Source organism: Lepidothrix coronata, unplaced genomic scaffold, assembly GCF_001604755.1.
Source record: "Lepidothrix coronata isolate B3197 unplaced genomic scaffold, Lepidothrix_coronata-1.0 Scaffold2, whole genome shotgun sequence".
In the NCBI taxonomy this organism is placed as follows: domain Eukaryota; kingdom Metazoa; phylum Chordata; class Aves; order Passeriformes; family Pipridae; genus Lepidothrix; species Lepidothrix coronata.
In genome coordinates this window covers 1,706,792-1,727,472 of record NW_016690182.1, presented here as the reverse complement: position 1 = coordinate 1,727,472, position 20,681 = coordinate 1,706,792, and the positions used below count along the sequence as shown (strand labels likewise).

At 43.3% G+C, this 20,681-nt stretch overlaps 1 protein-coding gene across 2 annotated transcripts in view; it reads right to left on the bottom strand.

Moving 5' to 3' along the window:
* Nucleotides 1–42: 42 nt before the first annotated feature.
* The window catches only part of COL4A6 (collagen type IV alpha 6 chain), a 116,313-nt gene continuing 95,674 nt past the window's right edge, over nt 43–20,681 (bottom strand). The window contains exons 22-46 of one of the 2 annotated variants that reach the window (XM_017816741.1): nt 20,040–20,219; nt 19,289–19,472; nt 16,770–16,841; nt 16,234–16,341; nt 15,819–16,040; nt 15,426–15,587; nt 14,412–14,420; nt 13,276–13,446; nt 12,455–12,598; nt 12,065–12,190; nt 11,622–11,803; nt 11,248–11,311; nt 10,661–10,735; nt 10,160–10,267; nt 9,336–9,443; nt 8,842–8,913; nt 7,412–7,537; nt 6,961–7,077; nt 6,396–6,557; nt 5,356–5,454; nt 4,921–5,067; nt 4,214–4,330; nt 3,335–3,526; nt 2,839–3,125; nt 43–2,211 (exon numbers count right to left, since the gene is read on the bottom strand). In XM_017816741.1, coding sequence (XP_017672230.1) covers nt 1,951–2,211; nt 2,839–3,125; nt 3,335–3,526; nt 4,214–4,330; nt 4,921–5,067; nt 5,356–5,454; nt 6,396–6,557; nt 6,961–7,077; nt 7,412–7,537; nt 8,842–8,913; nt 9,336–9,443; nt 10,160–10,267; nt 10,661–10,735; nt 11,248–11,311; nt 11,622–11,803; nt 12,065–12,190; nt 12,455–12,598; nt 13,276–13,446; nt 14,412–14,420; nt 15,426–15,587; nt 15,819–16,040; nt 16,234–16,341; nt 16,770–16,841; nt 19,289–19,472; nt 20,040–20,219 — 3,495 coding nt within the window. In that variant the 3' untranslated portion in view covers nt 43–1,950. The remainder of the gene's footprint in view (nt 2,212–2,838; nt 3,126–3,334; nt 3,527–4,213; nt 4,331–4,920; nt 5,068–5,355; nt 5,455–6,395; nt 6,558–6,960; nt 7,078–7,411; nt 7,538–8,841; nt 8,914–9,335; nt 9,444–10,159; nt 10,268–10,660; nt 10,736–11,247; nt 11,312–11,621; nt 11,804–12,064; nt 12,191–12,454; nt 12,599–13,275; nt 13,447–14,411; nt 14,421–15,425; nt 15,588–15,818; nt 16,041–16,233; nt 16,342–16,769; nt 16,842–19,288; nt 19,473–20,039; nt 20,220–20,681) is intronic. The other variant, XM_017816750.1, reaches the window with a different exon arrangement.

Below are 20,681 nucleotides of genomic sequence, written 5' to 3'. Positions count from 1 at the left end.
TTCCCCCTCTCCGTGGATTAGCTGCATGGTTTTTTTTTTAAAAAACAAAGCATTACTTCTTAGTTAATACATGAACTTACTGTTCCTGTGACAGCAATTACAGCCCTCTCCTCCTCACTGAAAAAAACAGCCCTTGCTCTGAAATGCTCAGTCTTGAGCAGTTACTGCTAAAAAAAAAAAAAAAAGCAACAGGTAAAGAAACCTTTCCTCAGTGGAGCAGAACAGGCTCATTCCCCACCCCGCCCCTGGCCATGGGGTAACACTCCTCAGGGGAGGCCTGAGCCCCACAGAGCTCCTGAAGGATTCTGGGGTGGGGTAAACTGATGGAAATGAGGCTGATGGGGAATGGAACCCAGGATGTAAACCCAACATGATCTGTCTGTGCCAGGACAGCTAAGAAGTAGACTGGGTATCCTGCATGAAAGGGTTGCCACTCAGGGGTGTTAAAATGCCTTAAGGATATTTGCAAAGCACATCCAAAGCAGTTGCTGATCTTTCACAATTAGGAATGAGTGAAATGAAAGACTACATTGTCCTTCACAACTTCCCTGCTCATCTCCAGTGTGGTTCAACTCCAGAACATGCAGAGCTCTCTGCCCCCCCCCTTGGAAGATAATAATGTGTTATGCATGTAATCATCATTAAAGGTAAAAATATTATCTGCTTAAAATATTATCTGCAAGTATGTTCTTAAGTACTTTGCTGGACAGAGTTAGAGCCCTAGAACCTCATAAAGAAATCATACTTTAAAATAATGCCTCAGTCTTGCATTAGTAAAAATTGTCTGAATAATTTTAGATTTTTAAGCCAAGGTGACAGTGTATTTGCTAGGCACTCCTTTGAAATGTCCTTTCCCTCAAAGTATACAAGGATAATCCAATTAGTGGCACTTCTCTTTAATTATGCCCTGAAGGAAAGCATGACTAGTTAATGGTGTGTACACTAGAAATACAATTTTTTAAACTAACAGCAAAAAGCCCAGAGGAAGCAGTTTACAACACATTGTGACTGTGGGAGTAGAAAATGTGCATCCCATACCCACTTACTCCCATGTCTGCATAAGCTCACATGCCATCTAGTAAAAGCTCTACTTCTCAAACACACACAGCTTGAATAATTACAAAATAAATGTGCCAAGGCTGCCTCAGAAAGGAAATACATGTTCATAGTAATAGAACATTTCTGGTGACTGCAGGTAGATAAGCACGGACTGTGAAGTCAACATTTTACCTGGAATATATTTCAATACAAAGCTATGAAAAATACTAGAGGAGTTTTGGATTCCTCATCCCATCAAAAACTGCATTTTTCATAGCTCTTCAGGGTCAACTGTGGATGACAGTCTGAATTAGAAATGATTACCTGTCACTGGAGGAAGGAATATTTCATCTGGATAATAAGCAAAGCAAAACATTAATTTTTGAGTCTCAGAAAATCAGTTATCAACCATTAATGCATGGTGTTTCCAAGTCACCTACAACACACAAATTTTAGCTAGTTCTGTATTTCATAAGAGAATGAGTCTTCACTCTCTTACACTAGACCAAGTATTGTTTGCAAAGACACCAATTAAGCATAGCTTTGGAAAAGTCTCTCTGGATGATGACTGGCATGTGCCCTGGACACGAGTGGTGTGAGGTGTCAGCTGCTCTCCAGCTTGAACAAGGAACTCGCAGAGACTTTCTGAGGTAGCCACAAATGAGAGGAAAAAAAACACTGAATAAAAGCATAGCACCATGTTTCATTCAAAAAGTGGTTTCAAAGCACTGGTCTTTCCCTCCTCTGTGTGTGGTCAAACTCCTGGACTTGATACTTGATTTTTGTAGAATTCCGTCTGTCTCGATTCACCCATCAAACACACACAAAACAGGTTCATGAATTTACCCTTCTTCAATCCGTGATGGCTAATCTGGGGTAACAAGGGCTGTGAATGTAACTGCATTTCTGTTCCTACAAGTTCTTCATGCACACCTGGCAGCGGCTGACCCGCGTCCGGAGCTGTCCCGCTTTCAGGGTCTCTGAGGGAGGGGCACTGACAAACTGCTGCGACTGCTCCACCGTCGTCAGCCAGAAGCTGTACTTGTTGGCAAAGTAATGGCACGTTCCCCGAGCCCCGTTGCACTCGATGAATGGAGTAGCACGGAAATCCTCCAGGCAGGAACCAGGTGAGACAAGGGACTGACCTCCACCCTCTGCCCCGGCCGCAGTGTGCTGAAACAAAGACGTCGAGTTATGTGAGCTCAAAGGAACAGAATGGGTGGTAACCAAGGGGCTCTGCCAGTTCTGGTGCTAAAAGGAGTGAAACAGGCAACCCAAATTATACCTTGGCTCTGTCTTTTGAGTCAGGGCTAGAGGGGAAGAAGCAAAGGAACGTACTTAGGCTGAATTTACCGGCCTGGTATAATGGCAAACCAGCTTTTCACTTGAAAGTTGGGAACATTTGGAAACAATAATGCTGACATCATGTTTTCCTAACAGTCTTACACTAATGAGCCTCTAGGAGAGTGCAATGGAAAACTTTTTCCACTGAGAGAGAGGATTAAGTCAATACTGTAGCTTAATTGGCATTTCCACATTTAAAGGCAGGAAGAACAAAGAATATCTGTGGCAATACAGAACTAAGGCAGCAGTGTTACCACCAAACCTGATCAGGTGCTAAACAGAACAAACTTCCAGAGCTACAGCACCTCAGCTGATAAAGAAGAAATGCACTTGGGCAAGAAGAGACAGGGCTTCAGGTTCCTGTAAGTAACTCATAGAATAGAGCCTCAGCAACCTCATCAAGAGGAGATCTAGAAATGTTTACAGCTGCCTTTGCATTAGCAGTAGTATCCTCACCATTAGGAAGGAGTATCCTATCCATAGGCTGCGCCAGCCCAGGGGACACTGTGGGATGGTGATGTCCTGGCTGTGCACAGCCACAGCCTGGGAAGGTGCTTCGCATACGGAGCAACGACTGATGTACTGTGGGATCTGGGCGCTGTCCACCGGCATCATGGGGATGGGAGCAGTGGTGGAGAGCCAGTAGGACTTGTCATTTCGGCTGGCGTAGTAGCACACCTCGTTGATGTTGCAGTAAATAAAAGGCATGGTGCTGAAGCGAGGCAAACACGAGCCAGCAAAACCTGGAACAATTGGAGAAGTGGTCAGAGCAGGCGTTTACCAAACTCTCCCAACTCACACACACCACATTTGTGGTGGAGGAGGGCACGAGTGACGCTGCTCCCAGCACAGATCCAGGCCAAGCAGGCTGCCACCACCTCTGCTACAGCCCTCTGTGCTACTGATGAGGATTGTTCCTTTGTTTATGCCTAAGAGAACTCTGTCAACTCACCGAGATCCTGGTTGTGTGCCTTTTCCTGCCCCTCCACGTACAACAGGCTGTAGCCGTCCCAGAGCTTATTCATTCCTATGGGACACGGTGGGATTTGGTCTGACTGACTGTGCTTCACTAAAGTGTATCCAACACCCACACTGCGACCAGGCATTCCCGGCAAACCAAGTGAGCCCGGCTTCCCAGCAACACCTAGGAGACAGAAAAGGAGTCACTGTTACTAGTAACCAGTGTGGACATCAGCTGGCCCTATAACCTATCTTGGCATTGCTGTCATTGTGTTCTTGTCCATCCTGTACAATGAGGACCCCAAATTTTGATGGTTGTTATATGAATAAATAGACTACTTATCAGTTCCAAAAGCAGTCATTTCACAGCAGCACCCACCCATTCCCTACCTAATTTAATTTTCTTTGCCCAACAACGTGTATCTCGCAGTACAGTAATTCTGAGGATCTCAAAGCACCAACAAAAAGCTAATGGATTCATTTTTGCTATAGTGCTCTCCAGGATAATATTTCTTCTCTTTCTCACTGTGCCTTTTCTCCTCTACTGTCCAGCCCTCACAGCTGTGGCCACTGTGAATACTATATCCCTCTTTTACATCTCCAAGATGATTCCCACATCCACAAAACACTAAAACCAAAAGGTGTTCAGAATTGTACCTAGGGAAACACCTAGGTTGGTGACATCAACAATGACATGTGACAGAACTTTCCTCACTGAAGGCTGGATTTCCTTCATTGCAAAGCACAAGACCACTGACATCCTCTGGTCTTCCTAAGGTAATTGGCTATTGAGGAGGGTCTCTGCAGAACCCAAGACAGAATTCTACTGATTGCTTCTTTTTGATCTGTGCTCCCCAAATCATAAAATTACCTTCAAATCCCTGTGGTCCTGGGGCACCCGGAGCTCCTGGATCCCCAGCTATGCCAGGTGTTCCAGGTAAGCCATCACGTCCTTTCAAACCAGATCTTCCTGGCAGACCTTTTGCACCTGAAACACAATACAATTATTAATATCATTATTTCCCCATACTAACGCCTTCACTCCTATGATCATTTTCCAGAAGGGAAATAGGTTGTCAGCAGCCATGCTGAGAGCTCACTCTTCACTAGCTGTGGTTACAACCAACCACCTCCATAAGGGACTCCACCTGATCCAACTGTCTGTTAAAGGATTGAGAAGTGCAGCTGAATATTACCCACAGCTGAAAATGCAGCACTGAGATCTCAGATAAGCCACCGACTTCAGCCTGAAGCTACATCAGACCTAAGACTCAGATTTCAGTAAAACAGAATATTAACATTTAAAAATCACCTAAATGGCAGTGATGAGAAAGTGACTTGTGGGGCCTTGGAGAGCCAAGGGGTGCTAGACTCACCAAAGTTGCTTTGCTAAAGAATACAAACCTCAGGACTACAGGCTGAAGTTCCCAGCACTTCCCCACTTACTCTATTCTGTTGACAATTCAAGTAATTCCTAGTGGTGAATCATTTTCATGACCACTCCACTTGCTAGGACCTGGTATTGTATCAGCTGCATCACAGACTGCTACATTTCAGTGATCTGAGTGTACTTTTTACCTGGTTTTCCAGCTGGGCCCTGGAGTCCGGGATCTCCATCAAAGCCAGGGACACCATCAATTCCTGGCAGACCAGGTAAGCCTTTAGGGGCTGTGACTTCTTCTGGCTGTGGGGTTATTCCTGGAGCCCCTGGTCTGCCAGGGAGACCTGCACATGGGGCAAAGGACAGTGTAAATACCCCCCCACAAAAAAAAAAATAAAATAAAAATCACAGTTTTGGTGCTAATCCTGATACAAAGGAGAAGAATGAGAAATTAAAATCACCTTTGTACATCAGCACTGGGGATCTTGTAAAAATTATGTCAAGTTCTAATTTACTTCAATCTTTAAAAAACTAAGAGTCTCCCAAATAAGCCCATTAAGGGGGCTCTGAAATCCTCCCCAGCACAAACCATGTGCAATAAATTGCAGGTTTTTAAATCCTCCAGCACTCACCTCGACGGCCCATTTCACCTTTCAGCCCAGCATAACCAGGATCCCCCGGAGGCCCATCTTTCCCTGGCATCCCCATAAGGCCAGGCTCACCTCTTACACCTGCAAGGACACACAGCTGAAGGCTCAGGGGCTGAGCACAGGCTCCTGATTCCGACCCACAGCTGGGGCTCTGGGAAACACAGTGGTGGCAGCAACAGCATTTTGGCTCTGAGATGGAGGGGAGCTCAACCCTTAAGGAAATCTCTGCTCATTTTGACATCCAGAATGGCTGAAGAGCCTCAAGACAAGAATTTCCACTGCTACCTAATTACACTTTATTGAAAGTACTCTTCCTGTTCTTTGGGTAACCCAGGGACAGTGTTTGGGGAGAACACATCTTTTCTATTTGGAATCCATCACTGTGCACAGCACAGAGGCCTGTGGATCCGACAGCCTACAACGACAGCAGGTCTTCACCTGGCAGTGGTTCTCCATCCTTTCCTGGCTTTTGAGCCCTGTGGTTTCTCTGAAACCTTGTTCCTGAAGATCTTGTGGGCAGCTGCCCTTTAGCCTCCTTTGGTACAAACCAGAGAGAGCAACATGTTCCTTGCCTTAGCCCAGAACATCTCTTAACTCCTACAATCCTCTTAGGCTCTTGTGGAGACCTAAATCCACCACACTAATGCCTCTGAGCATACAGGACAGGTGAGATGAAACAGCATCTCCAGTCTTTGCCTAAAGAGCACAGGCAAGGGGGTAACTGTGGTGACAAGCACAGTGCCATTGCAGGTGGACACCATCTACTCAGAAAAAAGCCACCAAAGGTAAGAGGAAAAAAAATCATTCAGGGCACACTGAAGAGCACCTGGAGCTGGCCTCACTTTGCTGCTTTTAGAGTCAGTAGGTAAAACCTGCATGAGCCAAAAGGGAAGATTTAGACATTTAGACATCAAACTCAGCTGTTACACCTGAATGAGGCCACACTAACCACCCAACAGACATTCATGCTGGGGAGATGACATCTGCCAAACCACACCCAGATCCTTTCAAGGCAAGATTACCTTTGAATCCAGATGCTCCAGGGAGTCCAACTGGACCAGTGAGTCCCACATCACCCTTAATGCCTCGCAAGCCAAGAACACCAGGGAAACCTGGATTGCCTGTGTCACCTTGGTCAGAAGCTGGGCCAGGGGGCCCTCGTGGTCCTGGTAGACCTGGAAAACCTAGAGACAACAGAGTTAATTAGCAAAATCTATTCCTGGGGCACAGTAAGTGCTGGGGCTACCCCCGATGTGTCTTTCTAGAGGACAATCATTGTTTGGGCGTCTACATTTCCAAGGGTGTCATCCTCCCAAAGGAAAAGAACCAGACCCCACCTGCTTATATCCACTTAGGTCTCAAACTCTTTAATCCTTTTAACCACAGTAATCCAGATTCAAATTCTGGGCCTGAGAGTAACCCTTGCCCTACATGGTAGCTCCTGGTGACTCAGAAATTCCCTAGGAGAAGGAGAGCAGTGGCTTCAAATCTTTGGCCAGGGAGAAGTCTCAGCCTCCCCGACAAGGCTGTGAGGTACTGAATGGGTACCAATGCCATCATGACAAAACTTTCAAACTACACACATACCTGGACTCCCATCAGTTCCTGGATGGCCAGCATCTCCAGGTCTCCCACGTATATCAGAAGGAAGAGAAGCTCCAGGTGTTCCTGGCAAGCCGGGCAGTCCCATAGGACCAGGGGGACCTAGAATAAGAAATACAAAGTGAGACAGTGTAGCCAAAGGTCTTCATAGATTTCAGACATGGACAGAAGTAGTGGCTGAGAAGCATTTTTATTGAGGAGAACAAAGAGACATCTCACTACACAAGGGGAAAAATTACACATTGTGCTGTTCAGGAGAGGTGTAGAACTTTTAGACTGTTTCTCAAATAAAGGGCCACATCACAGAATTAACATTTATCTGTCAAACTTCTAACCCCCTTTGTGGCTTCAGGAGTTCTCTTTGGTAATTCTGCTGACCATGCAACCCATTAATCGCAGCTGCAATACATCTTGCTTACAGAACATCAATATTTACCCATGTCTCCTGCTGAGCCTTTTGGTCCAGGGAATCCTACAGCTCCTCTACCCAGGCCTGGAGAGCCTTCTTCACCTTTTGTACCTGGGAGACCTGCAGGTCCTTTCAGTCCAGGTTCACTCAGACCTAAATAAACATGGTTAACAAAGATAAGAGAGCCTATTCAAATTGTCTAATAGCAGTTAAATTATTACACAAAGTAAGTGGTAATAAGAAATTAGCCATTTACTGCTGTCTCTGCTGTTTTCAGTAGAGCAACTGAAAGAGAAGTGGTGCCTCACGTGCTACTCTAGTTGTGCAGAGTGAATTTATACAATCTGTGAGATGCTGAGAGAGAAGCATGTGACTGTTCTGGTCTTCCCACAAGCTCTTGCACAAGAAAGGGAAAACCACAGTCCTGTGACAGGATTTGCCTGCCAGCCTGTATGGTGTGTCTCCCGAGAGGACACAACGTAGACTCAAGCTTTTGGTCTTTAAATAACCTCGTGGACTTCATGCTCCAAAACAGAGAGCTCAGTTTGCACAGGCTGCTGCAGAAGGCACACAGGCACAAGCAGGGCAGGGCAGGGCAGAGGCTCCCAGGAAAAGCTGCAGGGAGGTGTTCAGCATGTTACCCTGAGTAAACACTAAGCAGCTCCCTCAGGAAAATTGTGGAGGGATTATGCTGTAAATGAAATATGCTGTAAATCATCACCTTTTGATAGAGAATATTTCAAACAAAGAAAACACAGGTTATCATTTGAGTTTCACACATGAAGACTGTCCATTTTCATGCACAAAACAGCTGGCACAAATTGTAAGTGATACTTTACAAGATATAAAAGGAGATTTGTAACTAAACAAGTCTTTTTGGTAAGGTCTTTCTCCACTTCTTTACATTTAGTGAAAAAGTGTTTGCAAAATAGAACCATATTCTATTTCATATGATCAAAAGAAGAAAAAAAATCCAGCAAAAGCTTCCTAAAAGCAGAATCTGGAACATAATCAAAGAAATCAGCTTCTGATTTTACTGATGCCTTCCTTGAGCTCCATATAATGGAGGGCTCTGAAAAGCAGTACAGAAACATTTCAACACTAAGCCCAACTCAAAGCAAGCATTCAGTGCTGCCCTGCTCAAATCAAACATCCATTAGAAATGGAACAGTTTTATGATTTCACTCAATCAGTTTTCCAGCAGTGACATAGTCCTTCAGGAATTCAAGGAGAACCATCACTAGAAAAGCCTCCTCAGCTCCACAGGCTGCATCCTGTTCTTACTGATATAGAAGAATTTGTTCATGCACATTCAGTATCCTGAGGTCTTTTTTTCAGGTCATAATTAAATCCAGAACTGGGTGAAATAGGGGAATTTTGTGGGAAGCACTGCTCTCATGATGGAGCAGTGTATGCATTTACCCAGACATGACACTTCCACTACACCTTTCCTTTACCTGGTGTTCCAGGAGACCCTTTTGTGCCTTGCAAGCCATTCAGACCATTTAAACCTGGAAATCCATGAAACCCTGAGGAGACAATGGGAACACGTAAGTGAACAAATTACCAAACAATCTAGTTAGATGGAAATGCATAAGATGCTCCAAGGAGAATACAATGCCTAAGGAAACCTGACATACAGGGGAACATAGGATGCAAAGTTTTCCTTCACACAAGCCCCCTTCATGGAAACACTTCCCACTGCTCTCACCAGTTTTACTCTCAGTGAACACCCATCAGTGATTCAGATCAAGCAAGAGCCCCTCCCTCTCCAACCACTCCTCTGCTCGTTTCTAGCAGCTGGTGCCTGCACAGCACTGCCAAGAGCAGAGCTGATTTCCCACGCACAGCTGGCCCACACACCAGTGCTGCCTGCCTGCTGTGATAAACTTGGCCAAAACACTGGTTTTCTGACCCAACTTCTCCCACCATCTGCAGGCTCCAGATATACCTTTAGGTCCTGCTGCTCCGCGAGCTCCAGGGAATCCAACGGATCCTGGCTGTCCTGGAGGTCCTGGTGGCCCAGGGACTCCTCTCGGCCCAGCATTTCCAGGGATTCCTAAAAGCAAGTAGAAAAGTATTTCTGTACTATACATCACATCCAGGCTGAAACAGCTCCATCTTACAGCTTCTGTTCCTGCACTTGACTCCTAAGATGGATGAATAAACTACTATTTAAATAAAGCAAAACCAGATCCAAATCTTTCCTCACTACCACTACTAGCATCACACATCATATTTGATGGCTCATTTTAATCATAGCAATGACATTCTTTATCAACCACTAAGTGACACACTGAAACAGTTCACATACCACACAACTAAACTGTTTTTCAAATAAAATATTTCAATAACAACTTCCACTGTTGCCCAACCTTTAATCTTGATAACTATTTGGGAATCTACCTGCTAGATACCCCACAACCCAAAGACACTTATTGCTGTCCTTCTGGGTAGGTTTGGCTCTAGAGAGGGAGAGAACAGAAGTATTGAGATGAAAGAGCTGTGAAGAAGCTGCTACTGCTTGTATCTAATGAAGGTCTTTCCTATTTGTTAATGGAATTCCTTTAGGTTTCAATCGTGCAGGATTCACCATATTTGACTGACAGGACAAGGTGACACCTTACACTAATGTCAAGGAAAATTCCCATCTTCTTGCCAACCTTCCTGTTTAAGCCTCAGCTGAGACAGACCAAACAGGGCTAAGGAAACATCAAGGTGAGGATGTTCCAGTCACACCAGGAGCTGCAGAACTGAAGAGGCCTAGTCCAGTACCTGCTGGCCCTTCTTGGCCAAGATCTCCTGGGCTGCCTTTGGGTCCATTCACCCCTGTGTTTCCTGGGTAGCCTGGTTCACCCTTGAGTCCTTCTCTCCCTCTCTCTCCTGAAAGGATAAAATCATACGGCACAAGTCAGACTGGAGGAAGGTGTGAAGAGGGTGAGAAATGTGATATGTTGAGGTTGCAGCACTTGTGTCTGCTTAGCCATTGTCTGGGCCCTGGGCTGGACTCCCAGGATGCCAAATATCAGTGCAAGTTCACAAGTTCCTCCTCAAGAAGTGAAGTGGACTCAGCATTAGAATTGGGCTGGTCTTAGACATGTTCATTATCATGCAGAATTGTGCCCCACCTGGATTCTGGAATCCTCAGATCTCACTTCCAGGAGGGGGCTAAAGTATTTAAATTCATAGATTACAAAAATACCCAAATTTGGCAATGCCATCCTGTTTAGTCTCTAGAATTTTGCTCTTCAAGTGAGCAATCTAGGGCTATTTTACCTGGGAACCCTGGGTCCCCTCGCTCTCCTTTTGCTCCAGCAATGCCAGGAACCCCAACAGACTCTCCCTGGTCACCTGGAAAAGAAAGGGAAGACCATTCTGTAAATGATTAGGGACAGAGGTTTCCAGAGCTCCTCAATGACCCTGTTTATGAAAATAAACCTTGCTAAACTTCAAATTCATGGAGCAAACAAAGACAATAGCAAGTGATGAACCTGAGTCTGAGAACACTTATAACCAGCAATGGATGCAGATCCACTCATGCAAATGCATTAGACACACATGTACAGGTAATTCCACAACATGCTGCACTTCACACTTTTGATGTGAGCAAATGAGAGAAAAGGTGCCTCTTGCACTGTCCAACATGGATCACACAGTGCTGTGGCCAAACTTTCAATGCAATATAAAGTATTTAGGCTTAGGACGGGTCTTGTCTGAATGAAGCCCCTTACAAGGGGACATGTACTTTTGAGCCAGTCACTGGAGAGCAATGGACACTTCCAGAACACTACTCATTCCTTTATGTCATTAGTATTAGGACTGTGTATCCTGAAAGACCATGTACACTGTGAAAGATTACTTACCCTTTGGACCAGGGAGGCCAATAGGTCCGGGGAATCCAAGTATTCCTGTGATGCCATCTGAACCCTGAAAAAAACCAACACAACTAAAATGAGGCTTTGTTTTTTATTATTGCTGACCCCAGTCTGGGTTATGTGGGATAAAAGAACACAAATGTGTAGGAAGAAATACTACAGTTGTGGTAATAATTAATAGTAATAATTAAATGACACTACTAAAGTGTCATTTAACATTATGAGCCAAACAAAAACAATCTGGAAGTTTTGTAAGGAAAAATCCTGCCAGCTTCTGCTGCTTTACTACAGAAGCACCAATTAGAACACAGGATTCTGCTAAGAGCATCAGAGAAGATGAAGATACTTAAGAAGGTATTTACCCTCTCTCCTGGCATTCCCGGAAATCCCATGATACCATGTGCACCCTTCTGCCCTGGCAGCCCAGATTGTCCAGGTGGGCCAGGGAAGCCTGGGTCACCATGAAGACCTCTCTCTTTGCTTGCTGACCCAACTGGACCAGGGAGACCAGGCTGCCCACGGCTTCCTGGGATTCCTTTATCACCTGGGTTATACAGAAGAGTGTAATTTCAGTTAATAATCCATAAGAGCTGGCATTAGATCTGCAGAACAGAGCTTCAAAGGAAGACTATTTTCTCAAAATTCGGAATTGCCATATGCAAATCTTGCTGAACGGGAATGGCAGAACAGAAAACAGTAATATTGCAGGCAGGCACTGTCAGAAGGACAGACCATGCTCCACTGACAAACAAGCCCAACTACCGAACAACTGACACTAGCAACTAACTGCAATGTTGTGAAATACCTCTAGGTCCAGGGAATCCTCCAAGTCCAGCTAATCCAGGATCTCCTTTGTCTCCTTTGATTTGCAGTGCTTGTTCTGAAGGCCCAAGAACAGGAAGACCTGGTGGACCTATATCACCTCTGTCACCTGAAGAAATAAGAAGTCAGGAAATCTTGCAAAATAACCTAGCAGAGAAAGGTCATAGCACTAGAAGCCTGCAGACAAAACCAGAACTTCCATGCCTCCTGATGTGAATTCATCAGTAAGTGCTCAGCATCTTTGTCAAACAGGCCAAAGCATTTAACAAGGAAGAAAAGAGCTAGAAACAAGATACCAGACACAGATGTCTCAGAACAGCCTCCCAAGTCCCTCTGCTGCACATCCAGAAAAACCATTTCAGTTGTTTCTCACCTTTTTGACCTTGAAGTCCCACAACTCCAGGGCTTCCTTTTCCTCCAGCTGTGCCAAGAGCTCCTTTAAACCCATTCACTCCAGGGACACCAGGCAGGCCTGGCATGCCAGGAAAACCAAGGAGGCCAGAAGATCCTTTCTCACCTGTATAGAAATGTTGAGAAATAGAAAGAGAATATTAGTCTCTCCTGGTACACTGCAAACCCACCTAGGTGGCAGGTAAAGGCTGTCTGGGTCTGGCCAGGTACCCAAATCTGAGTAGTCAAACTTCATGGCACAAGCACAGCAGTGCCACTTCTTTCCCAGATCTCCATCCATGATGCTTTCAATCAGCACTTTTCAGTTCACCTTTGAGAGCCTGGTCCTGCTTCCACTGCAGAGCAAACCCAATCAACTTCTTAGAGTGCAATGTGCAGATCCATAGCTCTGTTGCTCTCTGCCTAAAATAACCAGAATTCTCCAAGTAACCAGCTACTGTGTTGCTGCTTAATGACCACACCAACTGTAAAGTTTAACTTCCCATTTGATTTGTGCTTCATTCTCTCCTTTTTTTCTATAAATTTCATTCACTGTTCATAATTTCTTCATCTTTCTTGCCTTTCTATCTTGATTTACACAATCCTTTGTCCATAACACCTTTAAGACAAATTTCCTTACAACCATTATTTGATAATTAAATCCATAATTCATAACTCGGCAGCAAAACAAATGCAGTCCAACACTAGTTGGGAATTTATTCTCTTCTGACAAGTTGTGCCTGAAATCACTATTAACAAGGTTGTTTTTTGTGGGCACAGTAATCTCAAGACTGAAACACATACCTTTCGGCCCAGAGAAACCCGGATGTCCATCTTGACCAAAAGGTCCAGGTGGCCCCACGAATCCTCTTTCCCCAGGAGATCCTGGAGCACCATCAAGACCTGGGAAGCCTTTCATACCAGCAGGGCCTTGTGGACCAACATCCCCCGTCACACCTTTGACTCCAGGAAGCCCTGAATCAACACAAGAAAGAACTCAATAGAGTATATTGCACAAACACCAGGACAATTTGTGGCAGCTTCCCAAGCTCTTTAAACACAGCGTTGTTTTTAATGACAAATGGACTTTATGGCACATGCAACCTACTAGAAGGCAGAAAGCTTAGAATTGCAAAAGCATTAGTCATCTAATAATAAAATACCTATGAAGAGGGTTACTGCCTACATCACTACACAACTGGCAAGAGTGAAACCCCTTTTGATGTGTCCATTTTTGACCACTAACCTGCGCAGTCTTACCTTTATCATCAAGGCAGCCAAAATAGAATGGGGAGCACCATTAATGTCAGCTTCTGCTACCTACCCCAGCCTCTGGGTGAACCAGACATCAACTGGAGAGGCTTGTTTTCACAAGTTTCTTTTCCACCTTGGTAGTTACTCAAGAGCAAACTGCTCACTAAAGGAACAAGCTGATTGTGCTGTCACAAAACCAACACCATATGCACTGTTTTGCCTCTAAATGTTTCTAGCTGAAGCTTTGTAACAGTTTACAATTTTAAATAAAGGCTCAAACCACTGAAAACAGAATGCTCAGATTCAAAGGAATGAAGAGAAGGAAAAAAAAATCAGGTGGCTTCTGAAAAATGGCATTTGCAGCAGTAGCACCTAATCTTCAAGTTTTGTTATACTTTGTTGTAATCTTCTAAGCTACAACCCTGTATTTTTTGAAGCAGAAGATGAGAGGGCTGCCTTATTTAAGAAGACAAAGGAAACACACACACTTAAAATCTCTGCATATTAAGGATTTTTTATAGGCTTGAAGCTTTGTTACTGTCTGAGCATTCTCCTCACAATGGTTCTTCACCCTCTGGTTTGATTAGCAATGATAAGGGGTATCACCTATGGTCAATGCAATTCTTGTAGCATTAAAAGCTGGGTTGTTAGTCCATGAGCTTTTATGCTACACTGCATTTTCTCACCTTGACAGCCTATGTGAAGAACCCATAACCAAACAGTGTGACATCAGAAATGGAGAGTTGATGATAAATGGAATAGAAACATGGTGAAGGAAAAAACCAACAAAATATGTAAACAGAAAGAACAAGGGTACAAAAGAAATTAATGATTCAGAGAGACAAGAGCTGCAAAAAAACTTGATTATTTGGAGCTTATCATCCTAGCAATGGGAGGTTTTTAAAAACAGTTGAAGAAAAGTCATATGTGGCATACAGACCATAAATGTAAAACAGTAGAGAGGCAGAAGGAATGCTAATATTAAAATTAAAAAAAAATTAAAAACTCTATGATTTTCATCTCAAATTATGTTCCTGCTTTCATTCATTGTGCATTTCATTCATTCACTGTGCTCCAGCCCTGTCATTCTACATATCAGAACAACACTGTTACATCCCAGAGTTATGTCCTAGACCATTATCTACCAATTCCCAGGTCTCTCTTTGCTTGGTTCTCCAGTCTGGCACACACTGTTACAAAACACTGTAGTTCTTTGCAGCTTGAGAGATACTCCTATACTCAAAAGGTGGGGGCTTTTTGCCCTTCAGTGAAGGAAAATACATTTATCTTCTGCCCCAGTGAAGAGAAAGACAGAGAAGACAAGTGATTGTTCTGAGAAAGCCAATAATTTTTTTATCTAAGTCACGTTTCAAGCAACCACACACATTGGAAATGAATTGTCATGAAAATGGGAAATGAAGATTAGTCAATGATACAGCCAGCATGTAATAGGAAAGATGTTAAAAACATCAAGACATTTAAGATGCTTTCTTCTTTCTGCTATGCTTTCTACAACATTGGGGCAACATTTTTAGGCAGGAGTTGCCCAGAGCCCAAGGCACCAGCCTCAAAGCCTGCACTCTGTTATCCGTAACCAGGGGTAGGAACTCACTCCTAGCAAATGCCAAATCTCTCCCACACTCCTTCAACATTGCAGAGTTCAGCCCAGTTAGTTGTCTGCACTTGAAAACATTACATACCTGGTGCTCCTGGAAGGCCAGCTGACCCCAAGGGTCCTGGTTTTCCCTTAATGCCAAAAGGACCTCCAGGGCCAGGAGGTCCCCGCAATCCAGGGACACCTGAATATCCTGGATGACCCTGTTCACCTTTAATACCCAGGAGGCCTGGTCTTCCATCTAGCCCTGGAAACAGAGAGATGTGAAGTTACAGAACAAATAAAGCAAAATTCACAATTTTAATTAAAACGTGTGTTTCAATAAAAGCCTTTCAGTTGCATTAGATTCTAAGAGAAAACCAGCAAATTACCATCTGTGAGCAGCTCTGAGGAGCTGCAGTGTCTTAAAGAGATTGGAAAAGGTCTTTGAAAGACAAACAGTTTGATATTCCCAGATACAAGCAGTATCAATGCTCACCTTTTGGTCCTGGAAATCCAATATCACCTGTAAGCCCTTTATCACCTGGGAGTCCAGGTCGGCCACGCTCTCCCAGGGCTCCACTCTCAGCACCAAATACATCTCCAGGAGCTCCTTTTATTCCAGCTAAGCCTGAAGCACCCATTTTCCCAGGCAAACCATCTGTTCCATCCAGTCCTGGAAGTCCTTGTGACCCTTGGTCTCCTCGAGGTCCAGGGAAACCTTCAAGAGAAAACCAGTAAAAGACACTCAGCAGAAGCACAGAAGAGCTGCTTCCATTAGCATCTCGAACAAAACCAACATTTTAAAAAATTCCATGCAAGAAAAAGTTGCTTGAAAAGTTGCAGAATGTTTCAGTACTGAATTAGAAACAGTAACTGGTGATAGAAAGTCACCCCAGTAAATTCCCTCTTACCAGGTTCCCCTTGCAAGCCCATTATTCCTGGAGACCCTGGCTGTCCTTTAGACCCATGTAATCCAGGTTGGCCTGGAATGCCAGAAAAGCCTTTGCTGCCTTTGGGACCTAAGGGTAAAAATTAATTAATATTAATTAATAATGCTAACAAGTGAATAATGGAAGACAAAAACAACAGCACAAGAAAATAGGTTCAGATCTTTTCTGCAAAGCTGATGCTGGATACCCTTGCTGGATACACAATTTAAGCTAAATAAAGTCTCAAAGCTATGGCTGCTCATGAGCTACATAAACACAGAAGCAGAGAGTTTGTGTTCAGAGGCTACTTGAAAGGGAAAAAAATGGTGCAGTCGTTATGATACTCCATGGGATCTGAGCCTAGTTACTTGGGAAAAAAAAAAAAAGACATTGTTCTGCCAGTTAATGCTCTGGAAAAACTACCACTTGGAGGAGGATTAATTAGGAGGTATTATCTTTCTTGAGGAATAAGTGCTTCTTGGTAGTCAGCCAGTGCATTACATCAGTTGTCTCCCTACCTGGCAGTCCTGGAAAGCCGGGAGTCCCTGGGGGCCCGTATGCTCCAGGAACTATGCAGGGCAAGGTGATACCTAAAACAAAAGGAACATTGAGGCTGCACACAGTCCCTTTCAGGCAGGTGGTCAGAAGAGGAACATTTAATATCCAGATGCTTTTTACAGGACACATCACAAGTGGCTGTGAGTGAACTTCTCTGAGACATTTCCTCTTCACGTATTGTACAATAAAGAATGACATTTTCCAAAAAGCAAGCATTTGGGGTACAACTGACCTGGAAAGGGTAGTTTTAATTAATACCGTTCCATTCACCTCACATGGCCTTAAGACCTGTCTCGTGCAAGTTTTTCAAAGACAGTTCTGTAAAATAGCACATTCTGTATTCTATATTATTAGTCAGCAGTAGAATACTTGAACAATGGATATTTCGTGTGAGGATCACTGAAATGTAAATAGGATTGTTTCCTTGTGTGTTTTGCAAAATTATGTATGCAAGTCTTGCTGCATACATAATTATATAAGCAAAACTTTACCTTCCCCAGCTTAATACTCTACTTTATCACAGTTTACACAATAATATCTGAATATCAAGGAAATTAAACAACTATGAAATCATCATGTCAGGCATAAAAGTGAAATATGGGCAATTCCAACATTTTTGGGTAATCTCATAATACCAGTCTAGCTTTTTATAAAACACTGAGTTAGACTTCCAAAGCAAGACAGTTTCACCCTGTTTTACAGCACGTGACATGAACTTGAGCAAAATTCCTCAGTGGTGTCTTCGACATGGTAACTTCAGTAGGTCACAGACACTCTCCATGTTTTTGTGATCAGACCTTTCAGTCTGGACAGCATAAGAAATTTCTTTTCACCCACCCACATTTCTTCAATATTACATGAAATTTCCTACATCAAAGGCTCTTTTAATGTATGCAAATTATTTCCTAGTATGGAGGGAATGATGCATTCACAAGTTTTCTTACACATCTCTATGGAGGTGCAAACTGAACTGGCTAATGACTTATTCACACTTTCCCACATATTTTGACTATAGATACTCTTCTACAAAGGACTGCTTATTGTTCCCAAAGCTTTGATGTAGCATTCATAATAAGCTGGTTTCTGATGTGCTCCACAGAATATCTGGAGTTCACATCACGCACAGAGCATTTTACTTTTACTTATCTCACAATGCAATTTTAATTTAGCAGATTTTGTAAGAGACAATTTACTGAGCAAAGATGTAAGCATTCATAGCTATGAATTAGTAAAGCTTTTAGCATTTAGCATGTGACTTGAATTGGAAAAAAAGCTTATGCAGACTGTTCCTGGGGGACATTAATGCTAGCTGTCTCCTCACCCCATAACAACAACCCAGCATGACACTGGTGTGAGGTAATATGGCATCCGGCATAGCCGGCAACCTTCCCAGCACTCTTCTGGCCTGGCTCTCACCTCCCTCCGGGTCTGAGAGTCCTCCGCCAACTTCTCATACTGCACTGGTCTTACCACCAAGTTTCTGAACTCAGAACATCAGTTTATCAGTCCAGAAAGCTATGCTACAATATACAAACCTATGCCTGCAAATACATTACTGATTCTGCATTATTGATACTGAAAGAATTACAAACCTAGAAGCCCAAGTACACACAGAATGAAAAATACACTGAAAATCAGCAGTGACAAAGAAAAAAATACTGCTTGTCTTAATTTATATTTAAATGGTTGACATGGAATCGAGACACTGGGCCTAGTTCTCTGCAGTCATTTTGTTATGAAAGTATTTTTCATAAATGTTTAGATGTAACTCAATTTGAGAATGAGCATGAAACATCATATATGAAGCATTATCAAACCCATATTTACTTTATCACTTGTCATTATGGTATGCTTTAGGTACATACAGTGGCACACCAACTAAGCCAAAGTGTAGTACCTGAGAAAGCAAACATAGCCCAGAGCTGGTTGCACCAGTCAAAACTGAACTCCCTACCTGACTGTCGTGACAATCTCTTATTCACCAACATCTGTTTGTTCATACAATGTATTACAAATTGTTATTTTAAAAAAATCTGGAGCTTTTATTTCAATAGCAGTAATAGTTCTGAAAACTGATTAAGACATCTCAGATATCAGTGAGTTACTATTTTTATCTGGACAATGAAGTAGGCTGTGCTTTTTTAAAAACCTCATATTATCATTCTTCCAAACTACCTTTGGTGTAAAATGATTCTCCAGCAATAGTCAGTGAGCAGGTCCACCTAACACTCTTAGTATTTGAGCACTGCTTGAGTATTTGTTGCTTATTATCTGTGTCCTCCTGAACATGACAACTTGAGAAAGCTGTGACTGCTGTGTGAGGTTGGTGAGCCCATGAACCAGTTACAATTAATTTAAAGAGCAATCTTTAGCCTAATGCAACCTTCTAGCCTGGCTACAAGCACACCAGTAAGTTGAGTGCCATTTGACTTGCAGCTTTGCACCTTTTCATGATAAAGGTAGACCCAACAACACCTACCTGGAGGGCCTGGAAGACCTGCTTGTCCTGGAAACCCATCCGCTCCTGGGTCACCTGGCGGTCCACGAACTCCACTAGGACCCGGATATCCAACACCAGGAGAACCTATTTCTCCACGATGGCCCTTGGAGCCAGGTAGTCCTGGCAGTCCTTTTTCACCTGGGAAACCTAGCCCACCATCACCCTGTTCACAGCAAAGACAATTACAGCTGAAAATCAAAGATATATAATTTTTAAAACTGCATAAGAGTTTCGTTGTGCAAAGGTTCAGATGAGCCTGGAAAGGTATATGGAAACGACTGTAAATTATCTATCTTTATTTTAAAATGCAGGGAAAATCAGTGACTATTCAAAAGAATATTTTATGTTCTATTTGCCAAAATGCAAATATTACATATTCTGAAAGACATTTGCTTTCTTTTTAATTAGGAAGTTTCTGGTGCGATTTTTCTATTTCAAGATTTCCCTTGAAGTTATGCCCCCAGTGTCTTTTATCTTTTAGGACACAATATAAAACAGAATTAGGGTCTACCCCACTACTGAAGTTTATCTTTTGACTGGGTAGCCAGAGGTATAAGGATTGGCAATTATTAATCCTGACAAAGACAAATTTGTGCTCCGGGATGTTGAGCTTTTTATGTATTTGGAGATTTACCGCAGGGCTAATCACGACCAGTTAGCTAGGCCTGGCCACTGTCTCTGCTCCTTATTCCAGTTTTGAAGCACTGCTGCTAGATTAATTTGGACTTACTGGAGGGCCTGGTGGGCCTGGCAAGCCTGGAAGTCCATCCCTACCAGGAGTTCCTGGGATGCCTGAAGGTCCTCTGGGTGCTGTTGCACCACGGTCCCCACGAGCACCTTTGGCTGTTGCATAGGATGGATCTCCTTTTTCTCCCTTAGGGCCTGGAAGACCTTGCTGACCAGCTGAAGCCTACACATCAAAAGATAAAAAACCCCCAGGAATATGAACATGCAGAGAAAAGGTTTTGCTTCTTAAAAATGTCATATGAGGAAATGATTGGAGCTGGAAAGAATCTCCAAAGGGAGATTGCACTAGGCAAAAAAAAAAAAAAGAGAGGTTTGATTATTTTCAACTGTTTCTACTGTCACTACAGCTTTACATGGCAAGACAAACCCTGGTATACAGCACTAGAGAGACAGCAATCTTGTATGGCATCTGGGAACGTTATATCACTCATGATATAACAGGACCCAAGTACTGAATGTTCTTCCCTATTCCTTGGTGTGCTGCATTTGCTGACACTAATAAAGATATTCTGAAGCTGAAAGATTGGTATCTTTATGGACTACAATTTTCAAAAGTAAATACTTAGAATGAGCAATGCTCAGCACTTTGGAAAATCCTGTTTGTTATGGTTGCTGTTTGATAAAA